This window comes from Natator depressus, chromosome 2 (genome assembly GCF_965152275.1).
Source record: "Natator depressus isolate rNatDep1 chromosome 2, rNatDep2.hap1, whole genome shotgun sequence".
In the NCBI taxonomy this organism is placed as follows: domain Eukaryota; kingdom Metazoa; phylum Chordata; order Testudines; family Cheloniidae; genus Natator; species Natator depressus.
Window position 1 is genome coordinate 260,406,402 of NC_134235.1, and position 19,549 is coordinate 260,425,950.

The following is a 19,549-nucleotide window of genomic DNA, read 5'->3' on the forward strand; positions in this document are numbered from 1 at the left end:
AACAAACACACAGGCCTTGTCTGCACTGGGAAATTGCATCAGATTAGAAATCATATTAACCAACATGATTTTCCCCTTAATGTAAACAAGGACGCTCACCGCTGGACATGGTTATCCCTAGGGCACTTTCTCTGTCTACCATAGCTGCTAAGTGATGTTTAACATCATGTTAATTAACACAGTTTCTAACATGATGCGTTTTCCCCAAGGTAGACAGAGTTGCCAGCTTGGCTGCAAATCTCCCCGCTCCAGCTGCCTCAGCCGTAGTGAGAACTGCTCCCTGTCACAGCAGCCACAGAACCAGCAGAGTCCACCAGAGGCTGATTTGGGCTGACGTGTGGAAATCTAATTTGTAGGTGCTATTTTCTTACTAAAATCGTCCTAAGAATGTGTGAATGGGAGGAGAAAATAAAACTTTACATGAAACCTCATCATCTTACCAAGGAAAACTCATTCCAATCACATTAGGTCTGAGCTCTCAGCCTGTTTATCTCCTATTACAAGGGAATAATTGGGCACTAACTTTTGTCTCTTGCCTTATACTTTGATTGTAGGCCTCTTGGGACAGGGGCCATCTTTTTGTTCTGTGTTCCTACAGTGCCCAGCACTGTGAGTCCTGGTCTGTGATTAAGGCCCCTGTGTGCACTGGGAATACAAAACAAATAAATAAATGAAATAAGCAAACTGCAATTGCTTTATAAAGCACCAAACCCAACCCACTGGCCATGGCACAGAACACATCAGCTTTACAAGCATCTTTCCCACCCTTGTGACAGAGTGCAGAGACCCAGCAGCTGAACCAGCACTCTGGTCACTGGAAATCCAATTAGTTCCCCTGGAGAGGGCCTGACTGAGGGAAGGAGTGACTAATTACTAGAGCAGCCTGGGCTGGGGAGATCTGAGAAGCTAATTATCCAGTTAACTACAAGAGTGGAAAAGGAGCACAGGAAGGAAGTACAGGGGCTAGGCGGGGCCAAAGGAAGGTCTCTGGGTGGAGAGATCCCTTCCCTCTCTTATGACTATATGACACTGTAAAGAGAATTGCTGCACGGAACTAAAAGAGGGTAATGGCTGATAAAACTAAAACAAACACAAATAAAGTACACAGTGGTGGTTACAGAGCAGAGGTGTCAGAGTCACTTACAGAAGACGGGAGCAGAGGGCCGTGCCCTGTCACAAGAGTGGGCTTGTCCAGGATCTGCCTTATTCATGCTGACAAAGAACCTGACAGGGCAGCTGGTGCAGAGGCTCACCAGTCGAGGCAATGGAAGACATTGCAATGGCTTTGAGAACAGCAGGAGGAGATGCAGAAGACCCTGCAAGCCTTCCAGCACACCCACCACCTGGACAGACAATCCCTGTTGCAGGGCAGGCTGAGCAACAGAAAAGCCCGCAGGATTTTATTCAAGAACAAACCCCCACACAGCAGCAGATACTCCAAGGTGTGGTGAGTCCTGCTGCAGAGTACGACGACCAGACACAGGTGGTAGGCCTCTGTAAGACAAGCCCTGCGGATGACCCTGACAGATTCTTGGTCACTTTTGAAAGAGTAGCTATGGGTGCAGGTTTGGAAAAGGGAACCTGGGCCCTACAGCTAGCACCCTACTTGACAGGGGAAGCTCAGGAAGCCTGCATGGTAGTGACCAGGGGACTATGATATGGTTCAGGCAGCCATGCTAGAAGAGACGGACTTATCCTCTGAAAAGTACCAGCCAAAATTTTGGGCCACTAGATGGACTGAGGTGTGTCTGCAAGAGACTGGTGTACTGGGAACCAAGAGGGATGTGGAAATTTTTCAAAAAGGGCCTTATTTTTGGAGTGTAATGTACTCACCATACACAAACCCACATCATATATCACTTGAAAGCGTATTTTATGAATGTTTACATGGGGTATGATGTGGAGCTATCAAGTAGTGCCATAAGCCTGTAGATGAGGTGAAACAATAGTACCCAAAATGAGAGAGCCATTTTTTCCATAGTTCCAGAAATATTGCAACATGACTATAGCTCCAGTTTTTACTGTTTAAGTTAATATCAACACCTTAATGTGGTGTTTATTGGTCAGAGCTCCCAAACCACAATGTATTAACATATTTTGGATGGTTTGGCATGGGCAAGTATTTTTTTCTTCAGAAATGAAGAAGCTGTTTAGCATGTGGCAAAAAACAGCAAATATCAACGTTTTGAAATATACCAACATGAAGTGTTTTCACATCAGATATTCTACTTAGGGGGTGGACTAGATGACCTCCTGAGGTTCCTTCCAACCCTGATATTCTATGATTCTATGATCCTTAATTGTCAAAGTATTCACAAGTGACTGTAATAGTTGTGTGTGTTTCCAGTTGAAATTTGCTGGCCAGATCAGTCTCACACTGAAGGCTGTGCACCAGTAGCAGTAGCTTGCGTGTCCACAGTTTGTACTGTACAGGGGTAGATACAATGTAAATGAATTCCTAGTGTAATGCTTCCTCTCCATTTGCAAGCTTTTATACATACAACGTAGCATCTAGTTTACACGGTAGAAGGTTTTAATTTGTAATTACCTATACATGCAGTAGTAGCCTTTGAAATATTCTAGAAACTTGCCTTTTAATTCAGTGACACTTATGCACAGGTCAGTATTAGCGTTAGAGATGACAATACACAGCTTCATATTACGAATATGTAAAGGCTAGGAGAGAAAGAAATAGCCTAACAAGAAGTAGTTAAGACAAAGTCTACAAACAAGTCCTTGCCTCTGCACTGAAAAGGAGTGAAGATCATGTTACAGCTCTTTCCAACCATGTCATCAACAATATAACAAACCCATTTCATCCTAAATCACATCCAGAGGTGCTTACCAGCATATCTACTGCATGTAACATGAGATGTGCAAGAGTCTCTACTGAAACAGGTGTTGGTGAAGAACAAATGGAGAGATTTATGAAAGGTGCACTTGATTCTGATGGGACACACAGCTTCATCAGCCCAGTCAAGAAATCTGGTATCAGAACATTTAGTGACTTGGTCAAGATGACCAAATTAAAGCTTGGCAAGGGAGGAATAGTCACAAGAGCTGTCTGTCCAGAAATTGTTTTCCACAGAGCCACGTCCTTCGCAAGATGCAGAGATGATGTTTCAATGGCAACTGTTCTCAGTCACCCAACAGGACCTGTGCCTATGTCCCTTTTCCATGGTGAGGGAACAACTATAAGAACAGACAAAGCTGAATGAGGGCATCAGCTGGAAGCTCAAGAGGAAAGAATCCATGCAAACAAAAATCGGAGCATACACGGCTATCACACAAATGATGTCTGGAAACGAATTCCACACATTCCATGAACTGGCTGCTGAGTCGTTGAGGCAGATCCTAAAAGGATTTGACAAAGCTAATTCTGTAATCTAAGTCTTTGACAGATATGGCAACAGTAACTCTGTGAAAACTGCAGAAAGTCAGCACCGGACAGGATCTACGGTTGGGTGCAAGAAATATCAGGTGATTGGTGAACAACCTGTGCCTCCATGGAAAAAGTTTCTAAACATGGCATTCAACAAGCAGTCACTTGCAAAATTCGTGTGTAAATATATGGTGCAAACCCAATAGATGCCTTCCTTCTTGCAGGAAGCTTTTCTAATGATGAAGTAGCAAAGTCTGTCATGAGTAGAGGTGCTGAAGAAACCCAAGATTTGTCCAGTACTCAAGAGGAAGCAGATACAAGGATCCTCCTGCATGCAGTATGTGCCATCATGGCTTTTGGGTCTTAGTGTCCTGATACCGACATTTTGGTCTTTGCTGTTTAGTACTTTCCAAAAATAGCACATACATAACATGTGGTTTGAAATAGACATCATTACCAGCACAGCTGACAAGCTGTTGCTTCATACCTGAGCATGCGATTTATGATGCACTTATTCCTGACTTCTGCTGTACATGCATTAACAGGATGCGACTCTGCGTCATCCCTATATGGTTCTGGGGGGAAAATATGTGTTTAATATTGTCAAAACGAAGAGAGCTTACCACTTCAGCGATCTTGCCAAATTGGTAGAAGGTGACAGACAAGCCGCAATTTCTGCAGCAAGTAAGTTGGTAGCAGGGCTGTATGACCAGAGCGGGAAAGAAAAGGAGACCCACAGAGCTCTGAATTACTTGTGCCTCACATCAAAAAGGACCAGTCACTGGCCAAATTCCCACCATATGAGGATAGTTTTGAAGAGCATGTCAAAAGAGCATCATGGCAAACAAAGATTGTATGTTTCAGAGTAGCAGCCGTGTTAGTCTGTATCCGCAAAAAGAAAAGGAGGACTTGTGGCACCTTAGAGACTAACCAATTTATTTGAGCACAAGCTTTCGTGAGCTACAGCTACATGCATCCGATGAAGTGAGCTGTAGCTCACGGAAGCTTACGCTCAAATACATTCGTTAGTCTCTAAGGTGCCACAAGTCCTCCTTTTCTTTTTAAAGACTGTATGTCTTCACACATAGGTAAACCAGATATTGGATCACCATTGCCACACGGGTGGAAAAATGTGGATGATGAACTATTTCCCGGATTCTTCAAGGGCCCAGTGGCATCTGAGCTTCTACAAGGCCTTATCGGTGCCTGCAGCAGTAGAGATTGGTGCACAATAAACTGTATCTGCAGTCAGAACAATCGTCGCTTCACCCAACTGTGGACATGCCAAGAAATGAGGACTGTGGTCACCCCCCTCCACTCTCAGAGACCATAAACAAAATGATGATAATGATGTTGACTAGAAATGTCCCCAGCTCTATTACCTTTCAGTGATACCCGTACAAATTATTAGATTTTGTTTCACCCTTCAGATTGTCGTGTTGCTCTGAAGTCACAAAGAAATCCAATTTTATTTCTTGAAATAATACATAACCATGAAGCTAACAAACAAATGCAACTATTTCAAAATGGTCATTTTAATGTGTTGATGTGTCACTGTTTATCCCCATTTCCATCGTAGCAGCATCACATCATACCTCATCTTAAAGTAGACATAATAAGTTTCCAGTGATGTGCTTTTATGTAGAGAGGGTACATTAAGTTGACCAAATTGGTCTTGTCTGCTACTTGCCTGTTCTATATCCAATTCTACTGCTGACCTTGGGGAAGTCACTTACCCTCTCCATGCCTCACCTTCCCCATCTATAAAATAGGCACAATACTTGCCTGTTTCACTGGGCTTTGAAAGACAATTCTGTAATGCTCGCAAAGTGCTTGGAGAGCCAAAGATGGAAGGTCCTAGAGAAGCGCCATCTTACTGTATATCACGGCTCCACACAATCAGTGCTATGCTCCCAACTTTGGAACAGTCTGTGATAGCTTCACGGCCTCTTTAGACTGGACTCTGGGCCTTCAGCACCCCGGCTTCACCCATGAGCTCTGTTCAGTGAGTCCAACTGAGACAGACTCCTGGAGACTTGTACACTCTGCAGGGATTAATGCACCTCGCCCAGCATTTGCAGTGACACTCACACAGCATTGTCAAAACAGGCAGGTTTATTCATTAACTGGAACACAGCATAGGAAGTCCTGTGGGTACCACAGTGAACTGAAGGTTAAAGCACAGTCCATTCTGGTTAGCCCTGAGCCCAGCCAAACTGTAGTGAACCCCTTTGTTCAAGCTCTGTCTCTCCCTCTGACCTCCTTGGTCATACTCCAGGTAAGAGCCCTGACTCCTGCTAGCAGCCAGCTCTTATTCCCCGCCCCCCCGACGTCACACCTTCCCAGTCCTTTGTTCTCCAGGTGGAGAATGTTGCTCAGTCTTCCTGCAGAGAGGTGGGAAAATCCAAATCCCTCTGGGTTGTTGGTTGGTTGATGTCAATGGCTGGGCAACTGCATTTGCCACCATCTTTTCAAATGCTCCTCTGATATGGGGGCCAAGGCCCAGACAGCTAGGCAACAATCACACCTCTCTCTCTTAGCCTGCCCTGAGAGCAAACAGATGTTTCCACTCCCACTGCGTAATAGTTCAGCATATAGGAGAAACTGAGGCACAATCTCATAAAAATATTATAAAATATCGCCCCTTCATCCCATTATGTTATTCTGAAATTGTAAGGTGTTCTAACTCATTGTTAAAAACCAAGAATCACCTAGAACCAATTTGGTACATCACAACGTAAGGTCTGTCTACACCACAATCAGACATGTGAGTGCAACACATGTAGACATGCTAGCTAGCTAGCTGTGAAACCATGACAGCATGGGCTAGCCTCTCGAGTACATACCCAGGGTTCTGGGCGAGCTTGAACAGCCCCTGCTGCCAAGCTTTATTGCTGTTGTTATTCAAGCAAGCTAGCTCGGGTATGTCTGCATGTGCTGCACTCATGCCGCTGACAGCAATGTAGACACAGATCCACAGACTTGGGACAGCAGACAGAAAACTAGATAGATATGGGCTTTCAATGTAATCAAAGGGGACATGGATCAGCGTTCATCTCGGACTCCCAGTCAGTACCCAGCCCAAGCCAGGGAAGCTAATGATCCAACCAGCGGACTAAATTCGGTGATGAATCCTGGTCACCTGAAGCATGTTGCACATACACTAAGAAGAATGCTATCAAATAAGCCCATGAAATCTTGAATTGCATACAAAGGCATTGTGTTACACAGTGAGGCAGCAAGTGTTCCTCGCTATAGCACTAATGAAACTGCACCAACCAGGCTAGATTTAGTTTCGTTTAATGCTGCCAGAGGTGAGGGAAGGAATTCAGGGAAGAGTAACAAAAATGATTAAGTTGATGGAGGGACTCAGATTTATGAAGGAAGACTGAGAGAGCTAAATATATGCAGTTTGGCTAAGCATTGACTAAGGGGGAAACGGTAACTGCACACAAGGTGTAAACACCAAAGAGGCAGAGGAATGTCTTTAGGTGGTACAAGGTTTACCTACAAGTAACTGGATGAAGTTCATTAAAGGATGATGTTTAGAATGAATGTTAAGGACTTCCTAATTGGAATCTCTCTGAGATTGTTCAGTTTCTCCAGACATTTCTAGTGCTCCTCCCCCACCCTCCCAATCACCTGTGTAACCAAGCTTCCCCAAGAAGAAATCCCATACTTGAGTTACCTAGGCCTGAAGCACACACTGCAGAGAGTAACCCTGCACTGGCTGCTCAGGGATGGATGTGATGGTTGAACTGATCTTTTTCTACAATAACAATGGCTTTCCAGCCCACTCTGCAGGAGCATGTCAGTGACTTTGATTGCTCCATCTCAGGGATTCTGAACCTTTTTCGTCGCACGGACTACGCCTTAATAAAGATATTATTTCATGGTCCAATCTCCCCACCAATTTGCAGTCACATAACATCCCTGCAGCAACTACACCAATTGCTTGCCTGAACTGCATTTAATGTATTTTTAGCTTCTTTTAATATTATGTAGCAGACGCTAACACTCCTCCTTGTTTCTACCACATGACCAGCCAGCTCTCCCAAGGCCACAAGTAGATGCTCCACAGATTTCATATACACAGCCAGTGCTCTGCCTTATTTTGGGCCTAACACACAAACCACTGAGTAGGTAGAATGCTATGTTATCCATTCCGTTCCATTGCCATATTCACTCAGCACAGCCCTAAGCTTAGGTCTAACCCAGCTGCAGCACGTTGCAGGGATATATATAAGAGGAGATTGGCCACATGTGGATTTGGTTACCTGTCCCCCTCTCCATATAACAAATATGGGGACCACTGAGCCCAGTATCAAAGTTCTCAAGGATTCCTAACCTTGGACAGCTGGTAACAATCTGCCAGACCTGAAAAATGCTTTCGATCCCAGTATTTAGGGCCAAATTGAACCTGGGAGTAAGTATATTAAATGCCCATTGAGGTCAGTGGAGCTGCACCCACTTACACCTAAGCTTACTTTGGTTCTTAGATACAGTCTCTTACTAAACTTTTAACAGAATTAATCAGTGTTTTAAGTCTGCCCCAGTTGAATCAAAAGCTTTCCTCTGAGAAATGTCTGCTAGTTCCCTGCACATTTAAAACATCCTTCTCACAAAAATGATCGTGCTTAGAAAAGATAACAATGTACATCAAAGAGTTAACCCTGTAACAGGAGCCACGTGCTAAATATCTATTTTCAATGGAGGGAAAAGCAAGCCCTGAATTCAGGCTCAATCCTGAACATCCACAACGTCCATCGATTTCAAAATGAATTGAGTATGCTCAGTGCTTCATGGGATCAGACCCATGCATTGTAAAAGATTCAGATCTGGGGGGGGATGAACATGCAAGTTATGTATAGAAAATCCTGTTTGTGCCTACCGCTGCTTTCTACTGGACAAAAACTGAGTTGTGTTACTGACCAGAATCAGACCTTCATGGAACAGAAATGGCATTGCCCTCAAGTGGCAGTAGCTTCCAAAGGCTACAAGCCGTAACCACACTACTCAAGCATGAATGGTACTTATGATCATATTCCAAGAGACTTACCAGCTTCTGTGCTATGATGTTATAGTGACTGAAGGACTGGAGCAGGGCCACAAAACAGACTTTACAGCCAGCTGGGAAATAAGACAAGACACATTATCCCTTCAGTGTTGTAAGCTCCCACTCTCAAGGCATTTGAAATGAAGAAGAGTCAGACAACCAAAAGCCTATCAAAAAGAGCCCAAGGGGAGAAGACTTTCACCCCCCAATGGAGTTGCTGGCTCAAATTTAATGTAAGTTTATTTTAAACCTTTAAACTGATGATCTCTCCCCCATTTAAAGAAAACTTTGTTCAGTAAAAAAAAAAAAAAAAAAAAATTAGAAAGCCTCTTATGTCTCCCCTCCCTGCTGCCACGGGAGCCCCAAGCATTCTCTACCACTGGAGAGTCTTTAAAATAAGGACTATGGGCCACACCAAGACATGGTCTTGTCTGCTGAATTAACATCTCTTGGAGTATCAAAAGACCCTTTCATTTGGCTATCATGAGGCACGCACATGGTTTAGTCCTTGTCTTGACAGATTCACAAGCTTGGACATAATGATAAATGAGAAGTTTCAACAAAGAAGTCTCTTTAAGAGACTTCTTAAACATACGGGTTTTGGAAAATAAAGGCCCTGGCTGTCTGAGGAACATAAAACCCAGTATCCATCAGAAACACAGTCTTTGAGATTTGGGGCACATGGAATTAATTCGATGCAATTGCTTCTCCCCATTGGAGACAGTGACTTGGTAAAATGAGTTGAGCTGGGTCAGTTTAGCCTGCAGTGAATGTTCAATGATGTCAGAAAGCCACCAACCAGTTGGGCAGTTTCTGCTAGACAGTGACATTATACTCAAACAATACGGATGTGCTACCAATCAGGATTGAGGATCACTGGCAGAGTTGCGGTGGGACCCAGCACTGAAACAGGGGGTGTTGCAAGGCTGGACTGAGGTTCACTGGCAAAGCTTCTCTATCTGGGTGTTCCTATAGCACCCACTGCTAAAGCAGAGGAGCAAGCATGGTAGCTTTGGGTGGGTCTCAGGACTAAGAGGACAGGATTGTGGCACATGGATGGAATACTGTGAGGGATTCCAGGACCGCAAAGGGTGTTTGCTGCTCAGAAATGCAGTGCACTGACAGAGCTGGGTCAGGACACAGAACTACATTATAAGGGAGTGCTGAGGATCAGAACTGAAGTCCATTAGAAACCCAGGATGGGAAGCCTGCACGGTGCATAGGTCAATATGCAGCTGTATACATCCTTCATTTTCAAAAGCACTCAATATTTTACATTCAGTTCAAATGAAGGAAAAGTTTGGCAAAATTCTTCCCTCAGGGACACCCATGCAACCCCACTGAGTGCAACAGGATACGCAGGCATAACGGAGGACAGCATTTGATGCACCAGCCCCTATGTGCTAAACATCAATGCAGGTTCAGAAGGCTGGTTCCAGAGAGCCACATTACGTCACAATCCAAACCGATTTATCCAGAACTGCAGCTTTGCCATAAGAGGTTTGGAAAAGTCCAGGGCTCCTCACAATAGTATTTAAAACAATTCAACTAGACAGGCCTGCTCTGCTGTAGCAGGTGAATCATTAGCACGAGAGACACTATTACTCAACTTGCCATTTGGGCTGGGTTCTTGTTTGTTCTTTTTTAAACACAGTCATGTATCAGAAAGTTTGTTGATATTTGTTACATAATATTCCTTTTACATTTCAAAATGTGTGGGTAGTGAATAAGCTTATGTTATATAGCAACTTCCAGCCCTAACAAGCCAGAGCGTTTTACAACATTCATTTAATTTCACAACATCCCTACGTCCAAGTATGCTATGCATTTTGCAGATGGTGAAGCTGAACCACAGAGAGATTAAATGACTTGTCCAAGGTCACAGAGAAAGCCCAAAGACAAGTTAGGAATAGAGGTCCGACTCCCAGTGTCCTGCTCTAATCAAAGGAGGGCACAGTCTCCCTAAAACCAAGCTCTATTCCATCAGACATAGTTCATGTGTCGGCTGGATGATTCTACCAGGGCCAAGCAAGTCACATCTTCTTTGCAGAGCTCCACGTTCTCACATACCTTTGAGATAAAAGGAGAGGAAGTGGTGCACCAGGAAGCTGCCATCTGTCTTGGTGTCACGCAGCAATGTGAGCTTCCCCTGGAAAACAATGAGCAGAGAACCTTAAAGAAAGGAGAGAGGTGAGGGGGGATTTGATAGCAGCCTTCAACTACCTGAAGGGGGGTTCCAAAGAGGATGGAGCTCGGCTGTTCTCAGTGGTACCAGATGACAGAACAAGGAGCTATGATCTCAAGTTGCCGTGGGGGAGGTCTAGGTTGGATATTAGGAAATACTATTTCACTAGGAGGGTGGTGAAGCACTGGAATGGGTTATCTAGGGAGGTGGTAGACTCTCCATCCTTACAGGTTCTTAAGGCCTGGCTTGACAAAACCCAGGCTGGGATGATTTAGTTGCGGTTGGTCCTGTTTTGAGCAGGGGGTTTGACTAGATGACCTCCTGAGGTCTCTTCCAGCCCTAATCTTCTATGATTCTAGGTGACAAAATTAAAATGCTGATCTCCCTCCCTCCATCACAACTACGAAGCGGCAGAATCTATGTTGATTGAGGCACACAGCTATGAGGGGGTCTCCACTACTATTTGTGACTGGTTACAGGGAAGAGTCCTACACAGTACAGACTGGTCCTCAAGCTGCCTCTGTAGATTCGTCCCTTACAATTAGCAACAAAACCCTTAGATTCAGGAAGAGACTCAGGTCCCATCTACCTCTATAAATTCTACCACATTAGGAGAGCTATGATTGGCTCCCAGCATGGATTGGTCTTGAAATATGAACAGGACCAAATGGTGGTAAGTGTGCCCAGATTGTGCTACAGCCCTGCCAAGTCCAAAGCTGTAGCCAGGTACAGAAATATTGTTCAAACACGGTGCAGCTCTGTCTGCGATTTATTTTAAGGTTTTCTTCTGGCCCAGCACAGATGTAGCAGGCTGATTTCAGTTGGAAAACTAACACCCTGTTGCTGCTGGCATTGGGCTCAGGATAAACACGTTTGTCACCACGGAGTTCTAGTCAGTGTCGCCCCATCTACACTACAAAAGCACAGTGACTGGACGCTGTGGCTACGTCTGCCCTAGCCTTTTGCCCTCCAGAATTTCCTACTGTTGTTTCTGCTGGTGTAGCTCCCCTGTTAGTAGCAATAGCAGGCACATTAGTGTAAGTAAGATGCAGGTGGCTGCTGAAGTTTTGACCACTGTGTGTAGTCTAACTATACTCAGAGCAGGTCTAGACAACATGACGGTAAAACACTAAATACCCGTCTGCCACTGGTGGCAGCAGTAGTGAGAAATTGGAGGCGGGGGAGGCGCGCAAACTGTAGCATAAATTGCCAATACTGGGACAAGAAGGTCTAGGCCCGCCCCCTCAACCGAGTGGGAGGAGCCATTGGACCCAGGCCACAACTCAATACAGGGGACAACAAATGAAAATACAGGAACAGGCATAAGGTCAAAGGTTGAAAATTAGGGCTCCAGAGGAGAACACCAAGCAGAGAACCCCAGATAGCGCCCACTGCTCCTCAAAGGTGTTAGTCAGTGGACACTGCCCGGAGGAACTCCGCCTAGAGGCGTGATCGGGTAAGTAGGGCCCTTCCAATTTCACAGCATGAAAAATGCATCAGGGACCGTGAAATACGCCCTTCCCCGTGAAACCCGACCAAACCAACCTCCGGGTGCCTCCCCCTGCTGCAGGACGCTCTCTGGGACTGGGCAGCAGCCTGAGGTTCCTGCAGCTGCAGGAGGCTTGTGGAGTTGTGTCCAATCTTCCCTGTGCTGCTGAGAGCATCCCAGCAGGGGGCTCCTAGCTGCTACTCCAGGCAGGGCTGGGGCATGACAGGACTTGCTCTTTCCCTGCAGCACTGCTCTTGGATATCTCTCCTGGCTGCAGATAGCTCCACACCTCCTTCTCCTCACTCACTTCCTATCCCCCTCCCTTTGCAGCTGCCTGGGGAGGGGACATTGTACAGGGAACTGCCCCCCCTTCCAGGGGCAATTATTAGCTTATTTCAATAATAACAGAAAGAAAGGTGAGGCACTTGACAGAATTTTTTGATTGACACTTTACAGCAGCAAATCATACTCAGGGCTCAACTCACTGATTGGTAGATATGGACATTGGGGAGGTTTTGTAGTGTAGTGATCTCAATTGCCTGCCTACCAGAAGACACATGCAATTACTATAAAATGAGTGTCCAAAGTCAATCAAAAACCTCAAAAATGATTACTGCAGCGGATTGCAGCGGATTTGGCTTCCAAATTCTACACGCCGATGAGGACAAACGTTTTTATACAAGCGGCAATGTTTCATTGGATCACACACGTCAGGAAATGGTTCAGCGCCACAGACTTGGAAACCCATCAAAGCAGAAAGAGAGCTACAGAGAGTGCATTGCTGGTAAACGAAAAGTTCCAAAAGCAATTTCTTCTCTTTCTAAGAAGATGACAGAGAGCTCTGAGACCCTCATTTAGCTAGAATGGAACTTGTGGATGCATTTGCAAGTCCTAATATACCATTGGACAAACTTGATCACCCAAAGCTGTATGAGTTCATTCAACGGAATGTAGAAAATGCCGGTTGCTTACCAAGTGCGAATAAGCTACAACAGGACTACCTTCCAAAGGTTTTTGCTACACATTTTGAGGAGATAAAGTCTCAAATTAACTCATGTGTCTTTTGCAATCATTTCGGATGAGTCCACAGATGAACAAGACAACCATGTACTGCGTGTTCTGTTTGATTTTATTTCTGGCAAGGCTGAAGACGTACAGACAGGAAAGCTAACAATAGTGCTCACCGACTGCATTTATTTGGATGCTGTTAACTACACTACATTTCTCAAGTGATAATTAAAACCATTTCAAAGTACAGTGTGAACTTTGACAAGAGTATCTGCTTTCATAAGTGACAATGCAACTTACTCGACGAAATCTTTCAAATCGGTTCTCCAAGGTCTAAGGCCAAATGCTGTCTGTATACATGTAATGGACATATAATTTCTCTTGTCGGTGACCTGCGATGCCCTGATAACATAACAACTGTAGAAATGAGCTAACCAGGGGGAAGACGCAGAGCAACATGCACTCAGTGTGGCTAGAATGGTTCCAGATAAATTCCCCGACTACAATGATGAAGGAAACAGAACTAGATCTCAGATTAAACAACTGGTTTTGTAGCCTGTCTTTCAGCACGCTGTGCAATATGCCACAGGTCTGTTCCCACTAATAATAAACACTTAGGCTATGTCTACCCTGGCAGAGTTTTTTTGCCGAGAGCTTAATCGCTGATAAAAAAGCGCTTAAAGAAAACCACTGTTGTGTTTCACATTGTCTTCCACTGGAGGCATAGTGTGTTCACACTTGCAGCACTTGCATCACCAATGAGAGCAGTGCACTGTGGGTAACTATCCCACAGTGCAGCTCTCCCCCTTCTGCCGCTAGATCTTGTGGGAAGGCGGAGGGGATTGCATCGCATCATGGGTCCGGGCTTAATGCCCCATGATGCACTGCTTTCCATCCCGGCATTCCATGTGCTTCCGTCTTCAGTTTGCAGCATTTTTCAATGTCCTTTGTTTTCTACTTTCCCTGACAAATCTATCTGCAGGAATGGATCCCGCACTGCTCTCCGCTGTTCTGATAACTCTCACTAGCACATCATGAGTGGCAGTGGAGTTGATCTTGAAGCTACAAAGGCAACGGCAGTCACAGTTGCTTAACATGGTGTCCTGACATGGAAAGCAGCAACATTAGATTGCTTTTGGCATTCATGGCGGAGCTGAACACAGTGGAATGTCGCTTTTGGACTTGGGAAACTAGCACAAAGTGGTGGGATCCCATCATTATGCAAGTCTGGGGCGACAAGCAGTGGCTGCAGAACGTTCGGATGTGGAAAGCCACCTTGCTGGAACTGTGTGTTGAGCTTGCTCCAGCCCTGCGGTGCAAGGACACCAGAATAAGAGCTGCCCTCTGGGTGGAGAAGCACGTGGCGATCACAGCGTGGAAACTGGCAACTCCAGACTGCTACTGTTCAGTTGTGAACCAGCTGGGAGTGCGGAAGTCGAACATTGGGACTGTGTTAACGCATGTGTGCAAGGCCATTAATCGCATCCTGCTGCGAAAGACCATGACTCTTGGCAACATGTGTGAAATTGTGGATGGCGTTCCCTAACTGTGATAGATGGTACGCATATTCCAATTCTGGCCACCGGACCACCTTGTGACCAAGTACATCAATCGGAAGGGGTACTTCTCCATGGTTTTGCAAGCACTTGTGGATCACTGTGGGCATTTCACTGACATTAACGTGGGGTGGTCTGGAAAGGTGCATGACGCACATATCTTTAGGAACAGTGGCCTGTATAGAAAGTTGCAAGCAGGGACTTTCTTTCCAGACCAGAAGATCACCATAGGGAAAGTTGAAATGCCCATAGTGATCCTGGGAGACCCAGCGTACCCCTTAATGCCGTGGCTCGTGAAGCCGTACACGGGAAACCTAGATAAGGAGCAGTTCAACAACAGGCTGAGTAGGTGCAGAATGACCCTTGAATGTGTGTTTGGCCGATTAAAGGCACACTAGCAATGCCTATATGGTAGGTTAGACCTGAATGAGGAAAATATTCCCATGGTTACAGCCACGTGTTGTATGTTGCATAATATTTGTGAAGGGAAGGGCGAATAGTTTACTCAGGGGTGGACTGCCAAGGCAGAACGCCTGGCTGCTGATTTTGAGCAGCCAGACACCAGGGCTATTAGAGGGGCGCAACGTGGAGCAATAAGAATCAGGATGCCTTGAGGCAACTCTTCGAAGATGAAAACCAGTAATATTTCTTGCTATGCTTGGGACTACAATGGTTAATTACATTTGGTATGCTAGGAAGCAGTTGTGATTGTTAAGGCCTAGGATTCAATGTAAGGAACTAATAAAAGTGCCTGTTGATTTGCAGGTGCTATGAGGTATCATACCTTGTGTGGAAACAAATAAAGAGTACTTATAATTCAAAAATCTTTGCTTTTATTGCCAAATAAACCACAACAATTCAGCCTCAGGGGGACACCTGGCATGGACAATTTCAGGCTGAATGGGAGAAGTTTAGCAAAGTTATAAACAACTGAAAACAGAGTCTTATAATGGTAAGTGTCAGGCAACCTTAACTATAGGCAGCTACCAGCTCTACCTGTAGTCGGACAAAATGAAGTCAACAGGAGCCCGCATGTACAAAGGGTTTGCGCACAAGGATCTGATTGCAGGATGGGGGCCTAAATCAAGACAAACCAAAGTCTCACTGGGGATTAAAGGGGTGGGGGAAGGGGGGGGGGAGTTAAAGTGACCTGAATGAAGGTAAGGAGAGGGTTCATTAGGGTGTATTATGGAAACCTGAAAGGTTTTTTGTCAAAAAAGGATTGCACCACTCCCCATCTTTTAAAAATACCTTATTTATTATTTGTGTTACAGGAGCACCTGGAGGTTCCAATCTAGATCAAGGCCCCATTGTGCTAGACACTACGCAAACACATAGGAAGATACTACAGTCCCCCACTACCTCAAAGAGCTTACAAGGTGCGGGCCTGATCCTAAAGACTTACACATATGGGTAACATAACGGGACTACTCACTTGAATAAAGATATACATACGCATAAGTCTTTGCAGGAGTGACGGGACATACAAAGGCAAATGACATGCAAAGCATTGGGAGAAGGGGAACAGACATTATACAGATAGCTGATTTTTGCTTTATTTAGTTATAATAATACTCACAAAAATGTGTATCTACATTGCTACCCCAACCTGGCCATCATTAATTGGTTGGTTTTTTAGAAGGGTCCCAGCAGAAGTGGGTCTTGAGGGATTTGGAGGAGAATAGTGGCAGAAGGCATGGAGGTTTCCGTAAGAAGCTGATAAATGAGCAAATGAAATTGAGATGGAGATACAGTGAGACACAAGAAGAGAGGGGCAAGTTGTGAAGGGCCTTGCAAGTAAAGACAAAAAAATTAAACTTAGGGCTTGTGTATAGTAAGCCAATGTGCACAAGTATGATTACATTAATGTAGTAAGTTACTGAATGAAGCTGCAAGGATGTAGTATGTCTACATTAGGGGTTTGGACCAATATAACTACATCAAAATAGTTTCGCCAGTGCAAATTTTCTGACAAGCTCAGGGTCTGGTGAAAGAGAGGGAGCCACTGACATGATTTACTGGGAGTAGTGATGTGCTCAGAACTAGCAAAGATGATCTTGCAGCATTCTGTACTGATGGGAACAGGGCGATGTAGGGTTTAGGGAGGCTGGAGGGGAAGTAGCCAAAGAAATATCAGAACCGTAATGCCTGGTCTTCCCTGCATGGCAGAAGGGGGAATCCAGAGAAGTGGAGGGGGAGATATCTCAACTCATAACCATAAGGACAGGGATGCTGGATGTTCAATTCTCCAAACTGGAGTGACACAGGGGCTAAGAGAATTGCACAGCAGAACGTGATAAGAACATAGGACTGGAAGAGGCCTCCTGGGGCAATAAGTCAAGTGCCCACTATCGCAGGCAGCTCCATCATATATTCAAACAATTTGAACATAAGAACGGCCATGTTGGGTCAGATCAACGGTCCATCCAGCCTAGTATCCTGTCAGTCAGCAAGTTTAAAACAAATAAAAGGAAGTACTTGATCACTTGATCATTACCCTCTGGGGCACTTGGCATTGGCCACTGTCGGTAGACAGCATACTGGGCTGGATGGACCTTTGGTCTGACCCAGTATGACAATTCTTATTTTCTTATGTTAAGTATTTCTTCACACAACACACAGTCAACCTGTGGAACTTCTTGCCAAAGGATGTTGTGAAGGCCAAGACCATAAAAGGGTTCAAAAAAGAACTAGATAAATTCATGGAGGATAGGTCCATCAATGGCTAATAGCCAGGACGGGCAGGAATGGTGTTCCTAGACTCTGTTTGCCAGAAGCTGTGAATGAGCAACAGGGGATTGATCACTTGATGATTACCTGTTCTGTTCATTCCCTCTGGGGCACCTGGCACTGGCCACTGTCAGAAGACAGGATACTGGGCTAGATGGACCCTTGGTCTGACCCAGTAGGGCAATTCTTATGTTCTTAAGTTCTTCCAACAGTGGTCAATGCCAAATCCTTCAGAGGGAATGAACAGAACAGGTAACAGGCAAGTGATCCATCTCCTGTTACCCATTCCTGCCTTCTGGCAAACAGAGGCTAGGGACACTTCAGAACATGGTTTGGACACGGGTCACAGCCCCTCTCAGAGAACCTCATGCCACAGGCTGGGGGAACTCTGGAGAAACAGGAAAGGGCACTGGGCCCCGCTTATTGCCTTTCCAAGATGCAAGATTAGACCGGACCTGCAGACTGGAAACACATGGGGGATGCAGCTCCAGGGGAAGCAAAGCAGGGTGGTCATCCAGCCAGCCAGGGATCCCACAGCACCAGGGATGAGGCAGCACAACTAAGGGGGGCATCCAGCAGCCCAAAGGGGGTGTCAGAGTCATCTGGGGCGGGGGTTCCCAAACTGTGGGCCACAACACAGTCCCAGGTGGTCTGCCATGGGCGGAGTTGGGAGAGGCATGGGGTCCCTCCAACCCTCACCCCAAATGTGTACGTTGGCAGAGTGGCAACCAGCGACGGCCCCCACCCAGGGCTGGTGGAGCCCAGCACTCGCAGTGGGCAGCAGAGGGAAAAGTGGAGCCGCCGAGTGGTGGGTGAGGAAAAGGGGCCAAACCTGACAGGCGGCAGCTCCCAGAGCAGCTGGAGGATTCGTGGCCATTCCCCACAAACCATGGCTGGCAGGCCCCCTGTAGTATCGGTCCAGTGGCCCCCCCAGGGACCGGGACTCAGCAGTGCCGCTCTGTTTCTGCCTGGACAAAGCCATGAGTTGGACCGTCAAGATAACGAGCAGGTCTGGCCCCAGCGCCTGCCTCTGCCTAGCTCTGGCTGCCCCTGAGCCCTTACCTCGTTCCTGGGCAGGGGGTGCCTGTGAGGTGTGCTAGGGTGCTGGGTGGGCGACGGGGGCAGGGCTGCCAGGAGGCACTCGGGGGGCTGCTGAGGCAGAGGGTGTCGGCAGGGACTGGCTGTGGCACCTGCCTGGCCCCTTCAGCCTCTCGCCGGCCCTGGTCCCAGCACGCCGCATTGGCATGCTCCTAGTGGGCCACAGAGCCTATTGCAGCTGCACGGGTGGGCCTCAGGGGGGAAAGTCTGGGAACCCCTGGGACCTGCAGCCCCAAGGGGAGGCGGAGCTGGGGGTCGTCCGTCTGTCTGTCCAGGGGCCCTGGGGAAGGAGGCAGAGCCACCAGCAAGCCCGCACAGGGACCCCTCGAGGCAGCTAGCGCCCCGCAGGCTCAACGCCCCCCTTTGGCCCGCGTGGGCAGAGCAGGTCTCGCGGGGACTACAGTTCCCAGCACCCAACGCTCCCCGAGCAGGCAGAGCGGCCCCACGCAGACTACAGCTCCCGGCATGCAACGCTCCTTCCTGAGCCGAGGGGCAGGGATGGGACTACAGCTCCCAGCAGGCGCTGCTCGTCCGTGACCGAGCGGTGCATCCTGGGAGTCGTAGGCCCGATCGGGTCCCCCGCATCCCATCAGGATGGTGGCGGGCGGCAGCCAGGACCGAGCCCCTCCTCACCTGCTCGGGCCTCTCCGGGGAGGCGTTCAGCAGCTCGTTCAACTCAACGAACATCCTGCCCCAGGCTTTCTGCTCTGCCTCTCCCTTCGCCACAGCCCGTACGGTGCCCGCCGAGGGACCGCGAGAGCCGTTCGGAAGCCGCGCGGCGGCTCGTGGCCCTGACCCTGTGGAATGTAATACGCATGCGCCTCTCTCGCGCCCCGCCCTCTCGAACTCCGAGCTGTGCTGCCCCAGCCTCTGTGACCGCCTCATGTGGGGTGACAATTCCCCTCACGGCCCCCAGCGACCCCCCCCCGTGTGGGGTGACAATTCCCCTCACGGCCCCCAGCAACCGCCCCACGTGTGGGTGACAATCATAGACTCATAGAATATCAGGGTTGGAAGGGACCTCAGGAGGTCATCTAGTCCAACC

General features: G+C 47.0%; 1 protein-coding gene across 1 annotated transcript in view; it reads right to left on the reverse strand.

Annotated features, from left to right (window-relative positions):
* Positions 1-19,322, reverse strand: part of ELP6 (elongator acetyltransferase complex subunit 6) — a 42,591-nt gene extending 23,269 nt beyond the window's left edge. Inside the window, 3 exon segments of the mRNA XM_074946480.1 lie at positions 8,442-8,512; positions 10,509-10,587; positions 19,138-19,322. Coding sequence (XP_074802581.1) covers positions 8,442-8,512; positions 10,509-10,587; positions 19,138-19,191 — 204 coding nt within the window. The 5' untranslated portion in view covers positions 19,192-19,322.
* Positions 19,323-19,549: the final 227 nt, after the last annotated feature.